At 37.3% G+C, this 24,140-nt stretch overlaps 2 protein-coding genes and 1 long non-coding RNA gene across 3 annotated transcripts; 1 reads left to right on the top strand and 2 right to left on the bottom strand.

Annotated features, from left to right (window-relative positions):
* Positions 1-1,729: 1,729 nt before the first annotated feature.
* LOC113731155 (endo-1,4-beta-xylanase 5-like) lies at positions 1,730-5,315 on the bottom strand. The gene is made up of 8 exons (XM_027256243.2): positions 4,854-5,315; positions 4,699-4,733; positions 3,990-4,146; positions 3,719-3,891; positions 3,506-3,607; positions 3,159-3,305; positions 2,351-2,989; positions 1,730-2,167 (listed from the first exon to the last, which is right to left on the bottom strand). The coding sequence occupies exons 1-8, from the start codon at positions 4,990-4,992 to the stop codon at positions 1,832-1,834; spliced, it is 1,728 nt and encodes a 575-aa protein (XP_027112044.2). The 5' UTR covers positions 4,993-5,315; the 3' UTR covers positions 1,730-1,831.
* A 5,476-nt stretch (positions 5,316-10,791) lies between these two features.
* LOC113731154 (protein NUCLEAR FUSION DEFECTIVE 4-like) lies at positions 10,792-15,452 on the bottom strand. The gene is made up of 2 exons (XM_027256242.2): positions 13,940-15,452; positions 10,792-11,500 (listed from the first exon to the last, which is right to left on the bottom strand). Exons 1-2 carry the CDS (start codon positions 15,130-15,132, stop codon positions 11,032-11,034), a joined length of 1,662 nt encoding a protein of 553 aa, XP_027112043.1. The 5' UTR covers positions 15,133-15,452; the 3' UTR covers positions 10,792-11,031.
* A 4,983-nt stretch (positions 15,453-20,435) lies between these two features.
* Positions 20,436-21,300, top strand: LOC113731153 (uncharacterized). Its single transcript, XR_003458494.2, has 2 exons — positions 20,436-20,692; positions 20,975-21,300. It is a non-coding gene; the product is annotated as an uncharacterized lncRNA (long non-coding RNA).
* Positions 21,301-24,140: the final 2,840 nt, after the last annotated feature.

The raw sequence follows: 24,140 nt of genomic DNA, 5'->3' as shown, positions 1-24,140 counted from the left end.
TTTAAACTTTCAACCTACTTAAATGGTTAGGTAATTGACAAGGTTTGGGTTGAATATCTATCTATTCACATACATATTGGGTTTGTTGTGGTCGAGTTTAGGACCGCACCTCTGTCTGCATTTGAGTGTGCTGATAGAAATATGAAAATTCTACTCTACGTACGTACGTATGTTGCAGCTGGCCACTGGCTTAAGCTTAGAGCCTTGCCCTTCGACGTCTTTCATCTTACTTTTTCAGCTATACTTGCTTTCCACAACTATGCACAATGACAGATTACCGTCTCAACTTTGTTTTCTATTTAATGTCTGAATGAAGTTTAGCAAAGATCCCTACACAATACAATTCAAAAGAGAAAAAAAAAAACTTGAAAAGAATAGGAAAAGTTTTACGCGGATGATGCAATTGCTGCGGTTTAAGGAGTGTGGAACGGAGAATCTGCAAGACCAAAGAAAAGGATTGAGAAGAAATTAAGGAGCAAGACAAGAAGAATCATATATCCTCAAGACAAAGACAAAACAAGGTTCTACTACGATTGCAAGTAATATATGCCATAGAAGGAAGGATGTACCGTCGGCCACTTATTAGGAGAGTTCTCTTGCTGCCATCCGAAACCCAAAGGCTTACATCTAAACCTCCCTCTCGGGCACGCGAAGACGGCCACGCCAATTTTCCAGCTTTAGGATTCAGATGATCACAATATAATACTTTCATGACATGCAACTTAGTATAAATAAATTAGACTTGTTTGTGTGCCAAATTGTTTTGGAAGTCATTGGATCATAGGTAAGTTCTTGAAATCCCAGGATTCTATTAAAAATGCAATACAACATGCTCCATTATTTATGGTAGGCTCTAGTTCATGAAAACATATAGAAAATTTTTCAACAGCAAAAAAAAAAAAAAGAATTGTCCTTTCTATACTATATACTAATAGAAAAAAGATTCAAGTCATTTCGGAATTGATTTTATTTTTTTGATTAAAAATTAAAAGAATGATTTGATTGACTTAATTCACGATATAAAATATTTTCAGCTCCTAATTATTAAGACATCTCTGTGTTTACATGATATGGGTTTAAATCCACGAATTCTAGCGATCTTACTGTAATTCCACAAACACTACTAACTTTTCTAGGATTAAAAACAAATTTATAGATTTGAGTTATAGAATCATATAGATTTGGATTATAAAATTATTATAGGATTGTAAGCATGCATGGGTCACCATTTTAACATAAAAACGCATGTTCGGCCGACACTTCGTTCACGGAACACCAAACCAAGAGGAATGTTGCGAAAAGCCGCGGTGCGATCCAATTTTTCACCCACTCAATTCTGTTGAATGTTGAATCTTAGTAGTATTTTCTGGGTCGAAAAACGGCTGTGTCTAAGATAGGCCCATTTCTGCAGTAAACCAGGCCAGATCCTGAACTAGAATAGCTGAGCTGTTATTGGCATTTCAAGGGTCCATACCTTCTAACTGAGAAAAGAAAAGAAAAGGAAAAAATAAAAATAAAACACGCTCGCTCATACTCATTGGGCAATTTCTTTATTTTCTAATTCTCTGGTTGAATCACAATAATGTTTTTAGCACCCTAATCCTGGTTGAGTTAACCCCTGACAGTTTAGATCACAGCTCATAGTATTTCAAGGACGAGAGAAAGACGCTATATAATATATATATATATATATATATATATATATATATATATATGTGCTTAATTGAAGTGTTGGCGTATTGTTTTGTAATTGCATACGCATGAAGCCTTTGCTAAAAAAATTAGCGCCAAAGTATTGGTCACTACACTAGTGCAGAGTGGTATTCCAGAGTTATATTTGGATATTAAAGTGTCGAGTCTCATCTCCTTGGCTGAGCGAGAAGCTTGAGTTGACGCTTTTGTCACCATACCTGGCAGTTACCTTGTATTCACCCAGAAAGCCATGAAAGCTGAACGAACCCTGCCCGTCGGTATGGCCCTCTAACGTCCCTGTTTGCCACTCTTTAAGGAGCTTGTCAACCACATCTCCCGCAGGAAGGTTACGAAATTCATTATCAGTGAGGCACATTTGGTAACAGCCATATGGATGAAGTGCTGTCCACATCATTATTCCTTTCACGGACGGATGGGAGAAGCCTTCTCGCAAAACTTCTTCTAGGTAAAGACCCTGTTCACAAAAAAAAAAAAAAAAAAAAAATTTTATGGTGAAGTGTAATGATCTAATTCATTGTGTTCTGGTAAAGGAGTCAAAAAAAGTTAACTAGGTGAATTGAATTACATTAGGGGCGGCGCTGATTAAATTCGTTGAATCTTCAGAGGCAGAATGACTATAAGAGAGAGAGATACTCACTTGTGTTTCCTTAGTAAGAGTTTTGCTAATATCAACTTCTGTTAGCCAAATTGGAAGTCCTAGCGTAGCAAGTTTATCGAGAATGGCTCTCATTAGAGGAAGATTAGGTACTGTAAAGTGACCCTCAAGGCCGATTCCATCCATTGTTGCTCCGCCTAGCCTGAGTTCTCTTAACCTTGAGATGTAGGTGTCTACTGTGGAATTGACGTCATCGCAAGTCTCAACTACGTTAAATTCGTTCAGAAACAATGTTGCTAAGGGGTCTGATTTATGCGCTGTCTCAAAGAAGCTTAAGGTGGCATTTCGTCCAAGCCTTTGCTCGTAGAAATCAAAATGAAGCATTTCATTGCTCACATCCCAGTGGATAAATTCTTCTTTGTATTTCTCCATGAGGCTCTTTATTCTGGAGTTTACAGCTGACTGCAGCATGGAATCTGTCAGATTGAGAACCCATTCTGGTGTGTACTTGGGGTCCTCCCAGAATATGTTGTGGCCTCGAACAATGATTTGGTTGGCTCGTAGCAACTCCAGCATTTGATCAGGTATCGTGTAGTTGATCTGCCCTTGTTTAGGCTCTGTTGCATACCACTTGAGCTCGTTTTCAAAAACTGCTGCGTTAAACCGCTCTTTGAACCAACTCTGAAACCATAGAGAAAGACTCTGGTTAACATTGAGCTCTGCTTCTGGCATGAAATAAGTCAATCCGTTGAAAAATGCAAACGCCGTCAGCATGTTGGCTCAAGTCATAGTAAACATTTGCATTGCGGCTAAGCTACTATATATGGGGCTTCAGTGACTGATTTCAGACCTGGTATCGCAAATTCCCGATGATGGTCTTTGCTATCGCTGAACCAAATGGGAAATCTTTTGCTACTTGTGTTACTGTTATTTCTGCACCTTCCAGTTCAACGCCATCTTTGCTGGAAACATGAATAGCGACTGCTCGCTTCCTTGCCTAGAAAATTAGACACGTTAAAAAAACATGGCTGATTCCGGCCGGGGCTAACATATTCCATCAGAATATGCCTATACATCAGGAGCAGAAAATGCATGTCGAGCTCCAGATTATTGGGAAATAACGAGTTGGAAGGGCATAGTCCAGGTTTTGTGCTCCTCCGCCTCCAAATTGGTGCGAGTTGTGTGTATTTCAATTACCTTGTTAATTTTGTACTGCTGATTTAATCTCCACTGCTCCTCAGTGAATGGCTGCAAGGAATAGCTGGAAAGCACCATACTGATATCTCTGCCCTCTGAAGCCTGCAGAGAGAAAGAAGAAAGCTTATGACCTCGCTTAGTTTCTAGGACTAGGCAACTCCACACGTGTAGGTTCATTTCTGTCATACACATCGTTAAATGGCGGCAAAATACCTGCAAATATAGTATTGAAGAACTGGACGGAGCGGTCAATACGAATCCGCCCTTGAGAAATGACCAGCATCCACGCTCGGCAACAACAGTCCCGGTACAATTTTGGATCGTCGTCTCTGTAACCAGGGTGGCCCTTATGAGTACTGAGCCGGCATCGTTTATCTTGACCCAAGCTGCAAGGGAAAGGCAAAGATGTTGTGAGGTCAAAAAAGTGACAGCAGAGAACAAAATCTGATTAGAAAAGAAAAAAAAATTGAGTGAGGAAATCAACTGGAAAAACAATAAAAGGTGTCCTGGGCGAGGTTTTGCAGTCGAAAGGCAGGGGAATAAACTGGATTCCCCTTGGCCCCTATGACCCATGTGTACTCTGGCTGTTGATCCTCCAGGATCCCTCCATTGTAAAGTGGCTTCTCCGCATGCGGCTTACACTGTTCCACAATGACACCCACCATTAGAGCGTTTTCTTTCTCTTGCAATCCAAACTGTTCAAAGGTAACAAACTACTAGCCAAATACTGCAAGAACTGATGCTCCCTCCTCTACCAAACATTCTTAGTTGCAGCCTTTTTTGGTCAGTCGGATTGAACTTTGGAACATAAAACATTCCATTTAACTTGTTATTGGCTTTCTGAAAGTTTCAAGTAGCAGAAGTACTTGTTTGTTATTGAAGTCGCAATAGTTTACTTCCCAGTTAGTACTATTCAGAACGTTAAATAAATAATGAAATGTAAATTACAAACTTGTTGCTAACTTCCCTCTTCTTTTGAGGGAAAAAATATATATATACACGCTGACACTGTTGGCTAGCAAGATGTTGGTACCAGTAACTAATAAAATAAATCAGATGCCCTCCATGAATGTGTTAAATTTGTTTAAAAGAAGAATTTCCAGCTACCAAATCGCAATTAAGCAACAAATCAGACATTCAATAAATGCAAAAGCTGAATGGAATTAGGAGAGTCAGATTGAGAGTCGCCTCACCTCCGTGTATGCCGAGGAATCATAAGGTGGCCCGTCTGCAAGTCAGCAGATAAAGAGATAATTAAAACATACTAAGTGGTACACAACTAAACGTAAAAACCTAGGAAAAGGCAGCAGTATGAGATAAGATAAGGAGGAGAGAAGCATCACGTAACCAAAAGCAGAAGCGAGGGAAAGGCCAGAAAATAGGCCCAAGATCAGAAAGAGGCAGATGGAGGAAGGCCGTCCCATGGTCTCCCATGTTTTCTCTTTCCCCAGAAATGAGGATGCATTGTTTGGGGAAGAATTGGGCATATTATTGGAAAAAAGAAACAAACTGGTTGGATTCCAGTTGATGTCCTGCAAGAAACTGATAGCTAAACCAGCAGTGAAGGAGTAGCTGCTGGAAACTTGACAAAGAGATGATGGGTATGGGAGTGGGACGGATTCACAAGATAAACAGTGGATGCCCCCTGGCTCTCGGGGAGTGTGTGCTGGTCTGCTTCAGTGGGTAGTCCCCGTGCTATAGTTCACATGCTGTGTAATATATAAGCTGGCTTTGGATTAATTCCGAGTACAGCATTAAAAGTTCACACAAATGAATCTTTCCTGCTCCAATTCCAGTTCTTAGCTGGGTTATTGTCTTGTAGTAGTTGGCTATTTCCATTTTCTGTTGATCAAGTGGATTAATGAGCTCAAATAATAATAATAACAATGCTCGACTTGACCACCAACCATATCAGCAATACTGAAATTGATTTTCTTCAAGAGCCCTGCATTTTTCCTTCAATAGAACTTCTCAACCAAAATCGGCCCAATTATGGCTGTTATTACAGCTTTATATCTTTCCTTTTGTGTTTATATTCCCTTGGAGGTGCGGGCGAACCCATTCAAATTAGAAATTGCAACGGATGGCTGCTGGGTTCAAGATCCAATATGGTAGGTACCTAAATCTCGACACAATTCCCTGTCAACCTAGTGAAAGATTTCCATTTTGGTTAAAAGACTTGAAAGCAGGAACATAATGCCACCTGCTCCACGAAGCTCGTGACGGTGGCAATGCTTCGTGAATGCCACATCGGAAACGACGAAAGATGAGGCTATGCCGCTTGCCCATATTTGTTATGTTTGTGCTTTTCTCCGAGTTTTGTTTTAGTGCTCACCATAAACTAGTATAACACTACTAGAACACAACAATAAACAGTAATATGTAAAATCACAACAAATCTTTTCTTGACACGGTTGAAATTTGTTACTATTTTCGGTCCTATCCGTTCAAATTTTAAATGGGGCCAGATAAATACATACATAAATTGCGTGGGGCAATTTACCTGGCGATTGTAGACATCTACCTCAATCCTGCTAAAACTTTGTACTGATATCTGTTGTTAAATTCCACCAAATTGGATTAAGAAACATGTTAAACCTCCGCAGTTTAAAACAAATATTTTGTCCGGCAAAGATAATTGAACGTTGAATAAATCAGTTCAATGTTCTAAGCATCATAATAATCCAGCAAGATTTAACTACTAGCGCGGCGAGTACGTGGGGTGTTCAAGATTTAACTCAAGGATGCTGTAATGATACTTGGATCAGATGTGATGATCAGAAATGCCTTTCTTGCTCTTCCCAAATGCGCTTGTACCATTATTATATTTATAGCAGTGCAGAGGAGAGTAACGTAATGGTGGCGGAAAGTAGGTTCCGATATCGATCCATCATCCCCGTCTCATTTAATTCTATATTAGTAATTTCTGGATGATATATTTTCCTACTTCGAAAAATAATTTAGGAAAATCTATGAACTCAATATTTGAAAAGTGTTCAGATGATGAGTATTTGATAGAGTATAAAAAATCATATATGTAACCGAATATGGTCTATTTTCATTAAAAAAAATCTTGAATTAAGGAAAGTGTTTTATCAAAAATTTTATCTTGTATATTAGAAGAAATTTTTGAATCTATATTAAAAATTAGCTTTTGATATTTAAGATTTCTTCTAAGGATACCAAGAGTTGTTTCTTCTCTATTTTTTATTTGGTAATCAACTATAGCAAGATCTATAGGAGTATTTTGGCTCTTTCTAAATGTAGATCTAATAATTATTTGAATAGAACCTATATGAATGGATCCTATAAATTCTCTTTTTTTTATGATATTTTCTCTAATTTACTGTAAATATCCTTTTTAGATATTAATGGGATCATTATTTTATTAGTAATAAGGCTATATTCTAGTTTATGCACGCTTGGATCAGAGGATCAACACATGTAAAGACACAAGCAGACGAGAAAGCCATTGATGGCGCTGCTTCTCTCTGTGTTTCGTTTACCAGTGCCTCTTAATGGTTGCTTCCTCCTTGGACATAACAATCAATTTCATCTTCCACTTCACCTCTGTTTCAAGGTTTGTTGTAGCATTCGAGTTTTTTGGGCCTCGTTACCAAAAATGTTTTGCAACCCAAATTGACGCATTGGAATCAAGTATGGACCGGCACTCACACAGTCACAACTGGTGGGTTGCGCCTCCTATTCTCAAGACGGGATTAAAGGCTTCATTTTTCCAAGCGATTAAGTGGAGGAAATCCAACAACGCTCACTGTTAAAGGGAAAGTTTTCCAAATCCTGAATATTTTCCTATCCTAAAAAAATTAGTAAAACGTAAAGAAATACTAAAATGTCTTTTTCAGTTCAAGTGTGGATTCATATGGAGCATGTTCTATTTAGAGAAAGGGCTTCAACGGTTATTACATACTAGCCCATAACGTTGTTGGTGCCAAAGATTCAATATTTGATTCATAGTAAAGAAAGAATTTAGGTCATAAGGTAGAGGCACCTCTATCTTTTGAAGGACAAAACCGTGAGATTGATCCAATAGGTCAAAACGGACAATACAGCGACTCAACTCAACTATTGGATCAGGGATCAACTGATCGGATTGATCCAATAGGTTAAACTCGGACCGAATAGCGGCTCGACTAAACTATTGGGTTAGAGATCGATTGATCGGATCGGTCGGACCGTTCTCTAGAATTCGCTGACGTCAGCATGATATTATAATTATTTAATATTTTTATAAGTTTCAGAAATATTGAAATTAAATTCTTGATTATATTTAGCCAATCATGAAAAATGTTCCAAAAATATTAGACTTACAATCAAATATACACCTAATAATTATATATAAAAATGTAAATTCATAACTAAAATATGTCAGTTTGAGAAAAAGAAAAAAGAAAAGTTTGAGAACCGGGTCAGTCAGTTGAATCGGATCACTGGTTTAGCCGATTTTTTATGATTTTGACTGATTTTTAACTAAAATGATTTTATACTGCAAATCAACTAAAAAGGAAGGCCATTTCACGGTCGGATCGATCGAACCGACCGATCCGATCCGAGTCTAACAACACTGGATTTTAGTACTATAAATATAATAGTGCCGTTTAGGAGACCTCGAACAGTAGACAAGGACTCTTGCTTAATTATCTGGGCCATTGATTGATAGCTAAAAGGGAGCATAACTCATAAGGTAGATCATGTTCACGTAGCATCAACACTTTTCGTTTAAATTTGGACACCTGGGATCGTTTTGTTTTGAAGTACTCTATAAAGATACTTGCCACATATGTTCTATATTGAATGGTCTAAATGCTTCTGTACACAGATTGCATATCCAACAGATGTGTCACTCAGTCGGCATTCAACGAGTTGGATCGTAATGGTTGTGACCCCAGTCCCCTTATATGCGTGCATGGCCTAATCACGAAAGATTAAAAGCATACAGATAGAGCATCTGAATCCCAACAAGATGTACCTATTAACTTGGGATAATTTCAGGTTTCTCACAGTCTCATTCCCTTCTCATGAAGTTTTCAAAATATTAGAAACCTCCCTTAAAAGTAGGTAGCTAGTATCAAATCCAACTCAATTCAAAAAAATAAATAATAAAAAATTAGGAGTTGGAGAGAGAAAACAACCTGATACAACAAATGCCCTCAAGTCTTCCATTAGTGAGATAATTTCATATGAACAGTACCTAAGCAATTTAACAAGAATGAAATTTTAGAGAAGCTTTCTGAAACAGAAAATCAGCTAAGCATAATCTGTCATACACAAACAACAACTATATCAATATAAACTATCAAAGAATAAAAATTTTTCAGTATAAAATTCTTAGAGACTAACCTGAAAATGTGACTTAAAGAATTAAAGAACTCTTGAATCCTCTACAATAAAGGTGAAAATTTTCACATATGAGTTAAAAACCTCTACTTCTCTTGCTCTAACTGAAGTGACTTCTTTCTCTTGTACTTAGTTTTCTATGCCATACATCAACAAGAGTAGGCTACTTGAATTTGGTGCCCTTTTTCTCATGGCATTTTAGACATTATTGTACTTCTAAATTATCATTAATTCAGTTAACCATATTTACAACTAATTTAAGTAAATTTGTCCAAATAATGGTGAAATATCTAATAAGTTGTGCGGTATTTAAATCATTTTGCCCATGATGATGTAAGAAGTGGAACCCAGTATTCTATCAGGGGAGATCCTTGATATTTTGAAAACTTCAGGGGATGTTTCTAAAACTATCCCTATTAACTAAGAATATGAATCTCAACAAGATAAATAAAAAGAAAAAGGACATTCAAGTTGCAGACCAATCTCTCAATTCAGGCCAACTTCACTTTTTTTTCGGAGACGATAAACCTATTCTATCCTACACTAAGGGGGAGGGGGCGGACCTAAGGAGGCCCAAGAGTAACCCGGAGGGGATTGAACCACCACCGGACCAAACGGGTGCACAGCACACCCGCCTGAAGTTTTTAGAAACAAGCCACTTAAATGTGGCAAGGCCAACTTCACAGCAGTGTCTGGAAGCATTGTAAAGCTCCGACGGTTTCCATCTCTGCTGCAATCTCGGTCATATGGAGGGTCGTTTAGATGTTTTAATCTCACAAATATGCTTATAAGAAAATTACAGTGTGTAAATTTTTTTTTAAAAAAACAGCTTAATAGTTAAATAAATTAAATTTCATAGAAGTAAAAACTTAAATTGAGGTCACCCGTGCGAGACAAGCAAAGGTTTTCGCTGACAGGATTAGCAGCATTTCAGTGAATTTAGTATTTGACGGCCCACTGGGCTCTGGTGCCTTGGTCTTGGACTCTTAATTTTTCTTATTCTTTCTTTTCGTTTTTGGATCCTTGGTCTTAGACTCTTCATTTTTTTTTTTCACTTTTTGGAGCCTTGGTCTTAAGGTCTGTTTGATAACATAAAAAAGTGTTGAAACTGAATTTTTTCAGACATTCCGATGTTTTGAGTGTTTGATAAATGAAAATCCATCTGCTGAATTTGTTAAGTAGTGCTAAACTTGTGTGTATTTTTTTCAGCACAAGAATTCTGACTGAATGCTTAATTCTGATAAGAATCAATAGAATTATTTCAATTACCTTATATTATCTACGAAATCTACCATTGTTTAGTAATATGTTCAAAATTCTTATCTAATTAAATAATGTGATATTCTCCATCTAAAGGTTTTCTATTTCTCTTTTCTCCCTTTTTAATGATTTTCACATCTTCTCTATACTCCTCATATAATATATTTCATCTTTTATATTAATTTGATTTAAAAATAAATATTGTCATTTTCATACCTAATAATTTTAATCTAATTAAATCATATGTTCTATTTCTTTTTTGGATGAAAAGATAGAAGGGCAAAATTGTCAAATTTAACTTATTAAGCATTCAATTATAAATATTTATCAAACAGTATAAATAGAATTAACATTAAAATTTAGACTTTTATATATTTCTTTTCAGTGCTTAAAATTCAACAAATTAATTGTTTCAATTATTAGATTTCAAAATTAAGAGTTCAGAATTCAGATTTAATTTTATCGAACGAAACCTTAGACTCTTAATTTGATTCTTCGCAGCCTTTAGGCAGCGCGGGCCTTACGCGTTGTCCATTGATTGTTCAAATGTGAGGTGGGTTGTAAATTTTAGTCTGTCAAGTCTTAAATCCAGAATTTTATAGGTATTGAAAAAATAAAAAAATTCACCACATTAAGGATATATACTCGCAAACCCTTCTCGCTGCACAAAGTTAATTAAATCACTCAGAGCATCCAAACAGTATATCATTAGCTAATGATGGAACGTCAATGCAACACAATAATACAACTGAACCAATATTTCACTGGTTCCACGTATGTTCTAAGAAACAAATGAATTCAACCCATACAAATACAATTGATTGCTCACTGGAACTCAACTGCAGGACATCACTTGGAGAGAATCCCCCATCAGTCCTACGATTGAACGGTGAACACCTGAATTGCTATTATTAGGATGTGGCAGCAGTCTTCTTTGATTTCCTGCTGGCGTGAATTTTGGTGTACAGAGCTTTTGTTCTGATGGCTAGTAATACATCCAGACCAAAACCAACAACGCATGCAATGGCCATAACCACAAACACAAGCCTGTAACAGTGGGCACCTATGCAAGTGTTGCCTCCTCCTGCCGTTGGAGTGGCCTGGGAATCATAGAGGAAACCAGCAAGCAAGCCAGAGAAGAGGAAGGAGCCCAGTGGTAGGTTGAGGATTAGAATGTTGTAGATCAAACCATAATACTTGAGGCCGAATAACTCAGAAGCGGTTGGCACCGTCACAGCCAGACGAACCCCATAGCAAATCCCAACAACTGCAGAGCCAATGTAGAGGGAACCTGGTAAAGCCATGGCCATCACTACGTATCCAACAGCCATTAAAATCTGAGATGCTGCATTCCAAATAGGCCTTGGTGTTCCAGCCTTCCTGCAAGTAAAAGAAAAATAATAGTAATTATAAGCAACTTCGTAATGAATTTCATCCCACAGGTTTTTGCACGAGGTTGAATATATGCTCAAGTAACCTCTTTATATATATATATATGCGCAATCAACATTTTCAACTTAAACAGATTCAAGTCTTGGTACAAGAACACAACTCTTCAATGTAGTAGTAGTCGGCCGTTAAGTAATAATACCTAATAAAAGAAGTTACTGTGGAATACTATGATGATGATGATGATTTCTCCCTTGTAATCTTATTTGTTCACATATTTGCAACAAAATTGATAACTGATGTGCAAGTTTATACTGCATATGCATAAAGGACGCGTGGATATTTTTGTAGTATATCTGTTTTAGCCACACTAAAGCGTATAGTATTGGGGAAGCAGCAAAATCAGAGGATGAAGAGAGAATCAAATTTGAGTGGACCAGAAGCCCCAAACACGGCTCTGCACACTCCCAGGGTAACGATCTTTAAGACCTTAACACACTTTACCCCCAAATAAAACGCATCATTTCCTATTGCAAGCGGCTTTAATGCTCCCCGCCCACCCCGGTGCCCGGTTCCTTTGATATTTTAGTTCACAACGGATCTTTTGTCCCACACTCTGTGTCACTCTCTGTCTTACTTTTTATTATATTGTTATTTCTCCTACATAAACATCATGTTTTAGTTCTTTTTTGTTTCCTTAAGATCCAATAACTATTAATTCAATAAAAAATAAATACAACAGTTTCAAAAAAGTAATATATAATAGAAAATTAAAAAATACAGTAAAAAATTTATAAAAAATCTCATTTTTTATGCATTTTGATTTTTTGAGTTTAATAAATTTTGTGTATTATTGAATTAATAGTTATTGGATCTTAAAGAAATAAAAAAGAACTAAAACATGATATTTATGTAGAAGAAATAACAATATAATAAAAAATGAGACAGAGAGTGGCACAGAAGATCCGTTGCGATTTTCGTTCCTGTACCTTCCCACTTTGACTTGTCTTCCATCGTCAATAACATCAAAAAGCTATACCCACCGACGAGAGGAAAAAAAAAAAAGAAGGGCCCATATAATTACCGATAAAATTTTCATATTTGCCAGTTACAGAAGGGGAAGGACCAGGAGGGGTGCGTGAAGGAGAATATATAATGATAACGACCTGGTTAAATTCAAGCACCTTTCTTTTCTACGGATAAGTTCTCGAAAAGTCGTGTAGTTGGTTGAAACATAAAGCGACCTATGGATATCAATTTTTTTTTAAATAATATTTTTCTTACATTATAAATATATTTTTTTTATATTTTTAATTATTTTTTTATCTCACATACATCAGATCACAAAAAATATTACAATAATTATTTCAAATAATACTCAATCCAAACAAACCCAAGATTTCCTTCGCCCATAGAAATATCAAACCAGGGCTGGTCAATTCGCAAACATCTATCACCCATTAACTACCATGTAATAGTAGTGTATAAAGCTCTAGATTTTTTTTTTCCTTTTGGTCTTTCCTTTTGAGGGGAGACCATGATTATTCTTTGAATTAAAAATCCAGCTTATAAAAACAAATAACCCACCAGTTTCCCGTTAGTTTTTTGGACTTAAAAAGTCAGAAATTAGGACCTTGTCGGCCACCCCATAATAATATATAGAATTGTTTACTGCCTGATTCTTGAAGCTGTGTCACGTGACTTACGTCGCACTAAAATCCCAAAACAAAACAAAAAAAAGATGATAATAAAAATAATAAAAATAAAAATAAAAATAATCATCTTATCTTATGCATAGCATGACTCGTACGTAAAGTTCTGTTCAATCTCTTACAACAACAGATTGGAAACATATTCAATTGTTCAACCAGTTCCCCAATACCTACCCACGCAGCACCCTTTGTCTCTCCTTGCCCAAAGTAGCTTGTAATTTAATGATACTACGTAGGTACTAAGTAGTGCTTATTATTATAATCGTCATCATCGACTTCAAAGTTCAAACAAAAGTATGCCTCCTAGTTGCACCGCTATTAAACTTAAAGCACCTCCCATCCCTCCCCAAAAGTCAGAAAACCCGAATTTTACCACAACTCCTACGTTGTTTCCTCCTACTTCACTCCAATGTTCTGTTCAACCACCGTTCCAACGTCTTCCTTTCTATTCTTGTGCATCTTTCCTTCCCCCCCCCCCCCTCTCAGCTTCCAACAAAGGCAAACTTAATACCAGAAAGAGAGAGAACGTATTATTGCTCGACATCCTGAACCAGCTAACGGCAAAAGTCAAAAAAAAAAAAAAAAGGTATGGAGTACTTTTGAAAAAAAAAATGGATAAAACAGGAGTGACTTCCCAGAAGCATGCAAGAATAATGGTCCAATAAAATTTTTTTTTTTTTTTAAAAGGAAGTGTTCGATTAAACGTTACGTTACGTACCTGATGAAGTGCTCCGAGACCCAACCCGAAAGAATCCGCCCGAAAAATCCCCAAATGCTAGTCAGAGACACGAAAATGGACACGTCCACATAACCCAGGGCCAATCCCATTTGGCCCATGTTATTCATCACCGCTAGCCCCGTCCCGACTCCACACAGGAATGACACAAACAATATCCCAAACTCCACCGTCTTCAACGCCTCCCATATTGTGTGATCTTCTCCGATTGCGGGCTTCTTTTTCCCCTCCACCACTGCCGCCCCTCTCTCCCCCGCCTTCTTCTTCTCCTCCACCACCACCACCACCCCAACCGTTTCTTCAGCTAGCAGCAGTGGTTCCCTCGCAGCATTCCCCTCCACGTCTAACTTTTCCGAAGCCGGGGACCTGGCTAAATCCTTCAGCACAAGGTAAATAGGAACCGCCAGAGGCGATGCCAGCAGCACCAACAGCACCGCCGCAAAGATCTGCGAAATCAAACGGCCATGAATCCCTGACACGTCGAATGCCAGTAAATAAACTGCGATGACCACCGCAATCACGTTTATGATTCCGAAGTACTTAGTCTCTTCTTTTTCTTCGCTCGCCGTGGATGAAGGAGGGATTTCCCGGAGAAAAGCAATAGCAGCCAGGCAAACAACGAAGGGGACGACCGTGAGCATGAGTAGAAAAGATGCCGGGTCGTCCGAGAATAAAGCCGAACAGATATCTGTAAAAATTGCGGTGCTCAAACCCACGTAGCCCTTCATGATTCCCGAAACTGGGCCGCGATTTTTGCGAAAATTACGCATGCAAGTTACCAGGATGGCCGTGTTCATCCAGGTGGTACTGTTGCCTCCCATGCACAAGAATACGCACATGGCCCAGTAGGGGAGGGGTTGGATGCGGCCGCTAACCACCAGCCACTGGACGCCGTAGCCGACGAAGCCTTCGACGCAGCCGATGAGAAGGATTATGGGAGTGGGCAAGCGGTCGGAGGCTATGCCGGCGAGGATGCCGAAGGCCTTGCCAATGTCCTTGGCGACTGAGAGGTTGTTGAGTTGGAGCTGAGTGAGGGCCATGAGTGATTTGAGGGCGTCGGAGTAATTGGAGAAGGTATAGTTGTTGCCGGAGATGGATTGGACCCAAACGGCGGTCACGAACCCCAGCCATTTGCCAGCTGGGGATGTCGGAGACGGCAAGGAGAAAGTACCCATGAGACTACAACTGTAGTCCAGTCAAGACAGCAGCAACAAAGAAAAGGGGCGAAGTTTTTTGGTTGAAACTCGAAGATTTTGTGGGGGTCTGATCTGATGATGATTTAGAAGGCGCTAATCGTGCAGACTGTTGCTGCTTTCTACTTTAGTAGAATAGAAAAATTCCACTTGGTTTTTGTAGACGCAAAAAGTACAACTAGTAGTTTGCATGAATAGGACAGGGATCCATCATCCAAGTGCGTCTCTATTGTACTCTTCAGTCTTCGCCTTCCAGCGGGGAAGCTACCCAGCCTTCTTGTTGCGCTATATATTTAGTAAATTAATTTGATTAGTGGTAATAACTAACAATTAAAATAATTTTTTTTTTAAATTAACAACACTGTTGTACTTCTATTTACCTTTTCTTTTTTTTTCTCTCTCTCTCTCTCTCTCTCTGGGTAGGAACAGAAGTGAAAATATTTCTTAAGAAAAGAAATTTTATGCCTTGCTTGGATTGCTTGTTTCCGTCGGAAAATATTGTCGTTTTCCGTGATCACATTTCCCTATCATCTTTTTCCCTCACATATATCAAATCGCTACAGTAATTTTTTCATGAAAAATGATGGAAAATGCAATCCAAACACAACCTTAGTTTATTGCTTCGGTTTTCCGTCCCTTTATTGAGATGCCTTCTTTGTCTTTGAGGCCTTGAGGTCAACTTGTGATGGCCCATATATTATATTAGTGGGAAGAACAATTCGAGGTCCATTGGTTGGTTGGGATTTCATCTTTGTTGTAAGTATCTACTGTATTATTTTATATTAAAGATTTTTTCCATTGCAAACGGGAACAAAATTTTAATCAAGAATAATTATTCATCAACAAACATGTACATCCGACTTGATTAATTTATTAATCAATGTGCAGCTTGAACATGGACATGTTTCATTGCAAACATGGACATTCTTTTCTTTTTCTCTCGCTTCCTTATACGCAAAAAATAACCTAGCTAAGCTCTCCTTTCTCACCAAATTGTAACCCGCTTGCAACAAAACATCGCTACGTTTTATATATACTACTAGTACAACCAAGAAACATCGCCACATACTTGACTGATTTATATTTGGGGTAAAAGGAAATTAATTGAGTGAATGAACTGCAGTTTTTTCATTCATTAGTTATCTGTCCAATATATCAGTTTAAATTCCCGCACCCTATATCCATTAATTGAAGTTGAAAAATTTGTTTCCGTGTCTCGGATAGGACCTTTAGGCTCTGTTTGGATTGATAAATTTAATGAAAATTTTGAAATTCACTTAAATCGTTCTAATTATTTGAGTTACTTACTTAGCGGTTTATAAATTCAAATACTATAAACAACTAAAAGAATTTGAAAGGATTTCAAATTCATCATTAAATCCCTCAACTAAAACTGGCATCTGGATAACAGAAAAAAATGATACCGATTACTAATTGAAATTATTAATAGAATTAAATTATACTAGTGGATACGGATTAGTTTATATTCCTTAGAATTTTAACTACACTCAATAAATAAATTAATTATTAATTTATTGATTAATTAATATCTCTTTAAATTAATATAAATATTAATTTACAGAGATTTTATTGTAGAATTTTAAACCAAAGTCTATTTTCCTTTAAAAGTTGTTGGACATGTATATATTTTTATTTATTGTTATCATTTATACTTGCTCCTGTTTTAACCTATACAAGAGAGTCATCCAACAAAGACATCACCGAAAAATGACAGGGATTAAATTACCACTGAATTTCAATAAGAATGCATTTAGCAATATCCATGTGGATTTTAGAAAAGCCACAAGTGTCAACTTTAATGAAAGATAACATTTGAATTTTTAAACAACCCCCCCCCTCCCCCCCCCCCAAAACACCAATCTCGCAAGACATGTTGGCCAACTTCTCTCGAGGACGTTGGCTGTCGGACATATACACTAGCAGACCCGAAATTGGCTGTATCTGCAAGTTGCATTAATTATTTATTTGGGCGGGGTGGTTCAAGCTGTAAGCCGTCCTTCAAAAAAAAAAAAAAAACAAAGGCTGTAAGCCGTCGTTTACTTTTACCCCCACTAGTATGCTGTATTCCACGGCCTATTAGAGCAGGTCATGTCATGTGTCCCCATCCACCGTACCTCTGCTTTCTTCAGCAACTTGTTCAATGACATTTCGTGGTACTTCAGAATGGTACATTCTTTCTTCTCATTCATTTGTCTAGCACTGTTTCAAAAAAGGAAAATAAAAGGGTCTAGGACTGTAACTTCTGGAAACCAAATATGATGCACCTCCAGCGTCCCGTCATCAGGTATCAGTGCTGCAACTACTTGTCAAAAGAAATATAATTAGGTGATGTCCCTCTTCGTCCACTTCTCTCTTCTTCTTTTTTTTTAATTCGACAGAGTGGGTATTTGAATCAATTCTTACGGGGTCCGACTAATCTCACTTCGGATAGGGAGGAGAGGCCCCTTCCCTCCGAACACGATAATTCTGAGATTTGATTTCTGATGGAAGAGTTGGACAACGACTTCCAAAAAACTGTCATGACCAAACGAACTGCCAGGAGGGCCTCCATCCACTTCTCAATTTGGTGGTTTTTAACTTGTTTTTGGATGATTTCATCCATCTCCGGAGCTGTAGCGTCAAAAGCAGACCCAACAACGAGCTAAATTAATTGAACTTGTCATGTACATGGTTGGTTCGTCTGATAGTATGATACGACTTCCATCACCTTACTCCTAACTTCTAACTGTTAGTACGTCTGTTAATAGATTTTTCCTCCGGAGAATTTGGCACATCATGCATTATATCAGTGTTTTCTTTCTTTTTCTTTTTCCTTTTTAGTGTGCTCATCATATTGTGTTTTCATTACGCAGCTTTGCATGTCTATTTCTTCCTGCCACCACTAACATTACCTGATCTTTGGTTCCTTAGTTTCATAGGAAAGAACGTGGTACGCCATATATCACACAATCTTGTCGGGGTTTTTTTTTTTCTTTTTTAGCCATAGAAAGTTTTATAGAACGGGTTTTTTTTTTATTATCCTTGACTTGTTGCATGGCGTACATGGGAAAGCTGCAGATTTTTAATTAACCTAAAAAACAAGTGCAGATTCTAGGTTTCGTGCATGATTATGCAAACCCCATATGATATTATCCGTGCATTGCTTTGCAGCCACTCTCTTATTGATAAAATCCAAAGAATGATTTAGCAGTTTTTTTTTCTTTTTATTTTATGAGGGAACAATTTAGCATTGTCTTTGTTGACGTATAACATGGAAAAATTAGCAGAGGCTGTAGGCCATCATCGCCTTTAATAATTAGGGCAGGAGTAGTTGGGCTTGTACCGACGAATTGAATGCGCATCGCAACCACACCTATCGACTTGTCCGGCAGCCTTTAATCTGTTACTTTGATAAACTATTTGATTTGATACGGCTGTGTCCAGCTCAGCTGAAAACTCTTCTTATAAGTAGACGCAGTTATCGACAGGACAGGAGAGCGTAACTTGACAGATCGTACTTCTGACTGATATTGAAATGTCTCTGACATATCACGTTAAAATTTGGATCTTATCGTTTCCTGATTGGATTTCATTCAGTCCATCCTATCATCTTATCATGCCTCGATCAACTCTCCACAAAGCTGACAAGGAAAAATGCACGCCTGATCAAACAGCCATTACTGACTAGATATCTTGTCTAGATAGCCTTTGCGGCCTTTATCGTCTAGTTCTAGGGTGCAAAATTTGATTCACTTTGGATCCTGAGCCGCGTAGAGTTTCATTATCAAGTCTCATTCTTAAAATCATGATGGGAAAATAGTTTTCATTCTTTAAAATTTTGACAGTATCAGATGATATCACTTAGGTTAATTTCTATAATATCACTTATTATATGTATTAAATTTTGAAAAATGAGTCTCTTGATAAAGGGGTTTCATATTGAAGTTTCTAAATTTGATTGGACATGTGCATTTAGCAAACGAACCAAAAGCTAATTAAGGAAATTGTAAACGGACAAAGGTACATCGAAAAGCTGAAGATGCAAGATAATTTGGCTCAAGAAATTCAGTATAACTATCATATAAGGAGAGATTATTATACATGGATGAAGCGTATTAAAATAGTAATAGTAAAAAACAAAAACAAAAACAAATTTGTTGTTTTTTTTTTTTAAGAATTGAAAATAAACTCGAATAAGAAAGAACACCAACCGACCGCAGCCGAATGACCATCATAGAAGTCGAAATCAACTTCAATCAACCTATCGGCTATCAGACAGCTTGATAAGGTCGTGGATAATACGTACGGTAGAGAAATTGCGATGGAACCCTCATTTTAATTCTTGTTCAACAAAATAGGCCTCAGTCGTTCATCCACCTAACCTGCAAAATCATGAATAAAAAAATTCAATGGCCACTGATCTATTTTGCTTGTACACTGCTACTTTTAGTCATTATTCAAATATATGCATGTTAGCGACCATTCTGTCCAAATTCAATGTTCACCTTTATTGAATAAGTTGCATGTGCATTGCATATGCCCAAATCATGGACAAATTTGTCCACGTGGAGTAAACAAGAATTTTAAACAACCACTGAACTATACAATTTGTATGCTTTTCGCCACTCCATTATTATGTTTTGTTTCAAGTTAGACATTCAAGTAACTAAAAATAATATATTACAAGTCTATCATTTCAAATTTTGTCATAAGATCTACTGTTTTCGTTTGGTTTCAAAGTTTTCGAAATTAATTTACAAAAAAATTCATTATATAATTTATACGTTTTGTTGGAACTTATAAATCAAAATCCATTAAACCAACTTTTATAGATTTTTAATTTTTTTTTAATACTATTGCAAATTTTAAAACTCTAGACGGAAAAAAGGGCTTAAAAAATTAACATTTGAACATCAAAATCTAGAACCAGGCGAAAAATATTTCAAGAGAAAAAAGCAACCAAATTGCAACTAGTGTTCCACTTTTGTCAAGTTGAGTGGACGATTTAAAACAAAAAATCTTTTAACGGCAAAATATGCACAATTTGAAATAGACAATCAATTAAAATGTAACAGCCGCATGGACCGGGACTATGACGGGAGTTTTCATGTTATGAGCAATGTTTTCAAACTCGGACCGGACCGGCCGGTCCGACCGGTTCGACCGCGACCCGGCCATGTGTCCGGTCCGGTTCGTTACTTGTGTTGACTTGGTTCAAGAACCGGTCAAACCCGTAAAAAACCGTTCAAACCGTTAAACCTGAATCGAACCGTGAACCGCGGTTTTTTAATTTTGGGCAAAATTGATTGAATTTTGACCGAAATTATCTAAACCTATTCTTTAGTTCACTTTTCAATCTTCATTCGGTCTTCTACTCTTCTTCCTTTGCTTCGCCGCCGCTTCGCCCTTTTGTTTTTCAGCCAACAATCTTCCTCCATAGCCTGCCCCTGCTTCACCTTCACGGCTTCACCACCACCTTCAGTTGCTGATCAGAAGCAAGATGATGGTTTTGATGAGTTTGATCCTCGTAGCTCATTTTCAGGTAAGATCTGGTTTCACCTTCACGGCTTCACCACCACCCTCTTATTTAGTTTGATTTCACAAAAGATCTGGTTTGTCCTCAAATTAGAAAAGGTATTTTTTTGGGTTTGTCCTCAAATTAGATAAGCTGATCAGTTTGTCCTGCAATTTTTTTTTTACTCGTTAATTGGCTTTGTTGTCTGGCTTGAAGATTGTAGCAAAGGTGAATCATTGGGTTAATCTATTATCTTATTGTGGAGACTGAATCAGTGGGTTTTTTTTTTATCTTATTGCTGGCTTGAAGGCTCGTTAGTTGGCTTTGTTGCACGTTGCAGTGATGAGCTCGTTGGCTGTTGCAGTGTTTCTCTCTTTGTTGTCTAAAAATTGGTAGTAGCATTTTCGTTATTTTGGTCCATTAGGAGATTGCAGAGGGATTCAATTGAATGAGGCAGTAAAAGAATTTGGAATAAGAAAGAACAGAACTAAGAGCTGCCAATCTCATATGATTGATTCTTTAACTGAAACTATGAAAGGCACTCTTCAAGAAAGAACCAAGCAGATGCTAGTTGGCTATGTTTGACCTTTCGCAATCATTTGTTTCATTAAGAATATTTCCACTTGGATGCAAAAGCAGAATGATGCAATAGCATAATCCTCCACATGCCACCGCATCTCACCTAGTTTTAACATGCATGGACAAAGAAATAACTGACTTACCTATGATTGAGCAATTTACATAATTCTTAATTAGCCATTAGGCCTCCATGTACTAAGCTGCTGTCTACCTGGCTGTTTGTTTTTGTTCTTGTTTCTTTGGGTATTATGTCTACCTTGAATTTTGCTAATAGTTCTTGGTATTTACCTGTAATTTACTTATGATTCAACATGAAGGGAATTTCTGGTCTTGGATTTTAGGTAGAAGTTTGAGAAGAAAGAAAATGTCAACCATTATTAACACTAGGTGTATATTTTAGTTTTGGCAATTATTACAAGACTAGGATTATTTTCTGTGCATAGGTATATGTGTGTATGTGTGTATATATATATAATTTATTTATTTATTTATTTATTGAACCGGGGTTGAACCGGTCCGACCGGTTGAACCTCGACCCTTTTACTTCACCGGTTCATTTAACGGTCCGAGTTTTAAAACATTGGTTATGAGAGTTGTGTGGGTTCCGTTGAAGGCGGGGTTGTTGGGGGTGGGGAACGGGGGATTTCGGGTCTTCCCTTTACTTTGGTAATCCTTTCGATCCCAGAAAAGCCACCTTCACTTCACTCACATATTGAGCTTCAATTATTTTTATGTAGTTAATGTGAATTAGATGCAAAACCACATCCATGCTTCTATGATTTATCTTCTGCGAAACCGTACAAGTATTTTTGAGTGAGCAGATGATTGCAACTGACCTAAGCCCCCGCGCCCCGCCTGCACTTTCTTCTACCATTGACGAAAGAATACAAAATGCATACGCTGCACTTCGCTTTTTCTCTAAAAAAATAGTGATTTTTTTTTTCTGAAAGCACGGGGCTATGACATAGTACTAGTATTTGTTAATTGTAACAGCTAATTTCCCTTTTTTTTTTTGGAAAATAGTACGTAACACCTAAAGTTGAATTTAGAATAAGGATTTTGAGTACTAATTAATATACCTAAATTCCATATAATTTCTCTACCGTGTATATACATATATTAATAATTATTGTCTTTTCTTATGTTTATACAATTTTTCTAATTAATCATATTATTTTAAAAAATCTAACATTTGAAACGATGTTAACGAGTGTCTAATAAACATTCATTAGACAGATCCTAAGAATAAATATATTATTTATACACTTCTCAAAGAGAGAGAGATATATATCTTATGGTGAATACAACATATCTAACTTGGTGATCAAAAGAGGGGATAAAAAATGGGTACATACAAATATGAGAGGCAAGCCGCAAGATGAATGCATCACTATTAGGGGCTGCCATTAGAGGCCTAGTTTGAGAGAGTAAAAAGAAAAAACCTTAAAGTGTAAGAGAAAGGAAGGGAGTAAAAAAAATTTGAGTTGGTTTGAGAGTTTTGGAGAGAAATGGAATGATTTAAGTGGGGTTGAGGCAGATTCCCCCTACCTGGATGAATTTTTTTTTTTTTTTTTTTTGGTGCAATGGAGGCCATTTACAAAGCCACTGAACGCGGGGACGCAACTGCTCTTGCATCATCATTTAAGCACTTCTTAACAACATCAGGTGGCCTATCCAATACTGTTAGTCCCAGTTCTTGTTGGTGACTTCACTTTGCCAGAGCTCTTGGGAGCCGATGTTATAGGGGTAGCTACCCCTTGGTTTATTCCATATTAAGGAGTCTTTGGCTCGCCTTGTAACCCCAAAAAAAAAAAAAAAAAAGACGTGATGGTCATAGTATAATTTTTTGGTTGGATTCATTTTGGATAAATTTGGTATTTGAAAATGTTGTATTAAGTGTAACATGCACTTCCTCTTCATTTCTCGTCCGTAGGACAAAGTTTCTGGGCTAATTTCTTATTTGTTTGGATTGTAAATTATTTGAGATATTTTTACTATAGCACTTTTTGTGATGTGATACATGTGAGATAAAAAGATAATTGAGAAGATAAAAAGGTGTATTGAAAATTGTAATGGTGATGTCAGCAAATATATTTGGGCAAATAATCTCTCAAAATCTCTGTTCTTTCCTTTTTTGACAAAAAAGATACAACTTTTCTGTTCCTCTCCTCCTCTCCTTTCCATTTCTCAACGACCAAATTTATGCCTTTGGTTAATCCTTTAACTCTAGTTAGTTATCTCTTGGGCCTAGTTTAGGAGTTTAAGAGTGAAAGAGACATAGAATGCTTAACACAGAGAGTCACATTATATTTATCTTTGGTATCGGAAGATAAGGGTGCAGGCTGTTGATCTTGATCCCTATCTTTTGATGTTTACAAAACAAATGGATGTTACTAATATTTCTTCAAAGATCTATTCAGTTATGAAGCAAATCAGTTCCAAAAATCAAGTGCAATTGAAAGAAGACAAAGTATGCTGAAACTGTCGGACGCTCAAAAAGACTGCATCGGACGTCCGACAACCATTGAGTATCTTCGGACGCAGAAAACCAGCCTACTGGACGTCCTAAGGGATTGAAGAAAAATTTCCAGTTTTACATCATACATTCGGACGCAGAAAACCAGCCTATCGGACGTCCGAAAGAATTGAAGAAAATCTCTTAAACTTTCTGCCTGCTGTCGGACGCACAAAACAGGGCTATCGGACGTCCGACACTGCCAACGGATAGTTGACTGTTCAGCTACTTTCTATCCGTTGGAAGCATTAATGAGGCACTTTCTTGGTCCTATATAAATAGTGGTTGGTCAGATACTTCAAATAACTTTTGCACACTGAAGATACAAAAGATCTAGAGTGATTTTAGTGAGAAAATACTCATCAAAGAAGATTTGTAGTC

This window comes from Coffea arabica, chromosome 2e (genome assembly GCF_036785885.1).
Source record: "Coffea arabica cultivar ET-39 chromosome 2e, Coffea Arabica ET-39 HiFi, whole genome shotgun sequence".
NCBI classification, from domain to species: domain Eukaryota; kingdom Viridiplantae; phylum Streptophyta; class Magnoliopsida; order Gentianales; family Rubiaceae; genus Coffea; species Coffea arabica.
Note: the sequence above shows the minus strand (reverse complement) of the source record. Positions and strands in the feature narration are given on the sequence as shown.

Excerpts from the sequence above, each read along its gene's own strand:
- LOC113731154 (XM_027256242.2), bottom strand. The coding sequence starts at position 15,132 with ATGGGTACTTTCTCCTTGCCGTCTCCGACATCCCCAGCTGGCAAATGG. Across the intron at positions 11,501-13,939 it reads GTCTCGGAGCACTTCATCAG|GAAGGCTGGAACACCAAGGC; the intron begins GTACGTAACGTA and ends TTTTACTTGCAG.
- LOC113731155 (XM_027256243.2), bottom strand. The coding sequence starts at position 4,992 with ATGCCCAATTCTTCCCCAAACAATGCATCCTCATTTCTGGGGAAAGAG. Across the intron at positions 3,608-3,718 it reads CTTCAATACTATATTTGCAG|GCTTCAGAGGGCAGAGATAT; the intron begins GTATTTTGCCGC and ends TTCTCTCTGCAG. Across the intron at positions 2,168-2,350 it reads CTCTTACTAAGGAAACACAA|GGTCTTTACCTAGAAGAAGT; the intron begins GTGAGTATCTCT and ends TTTTGTGAACAG.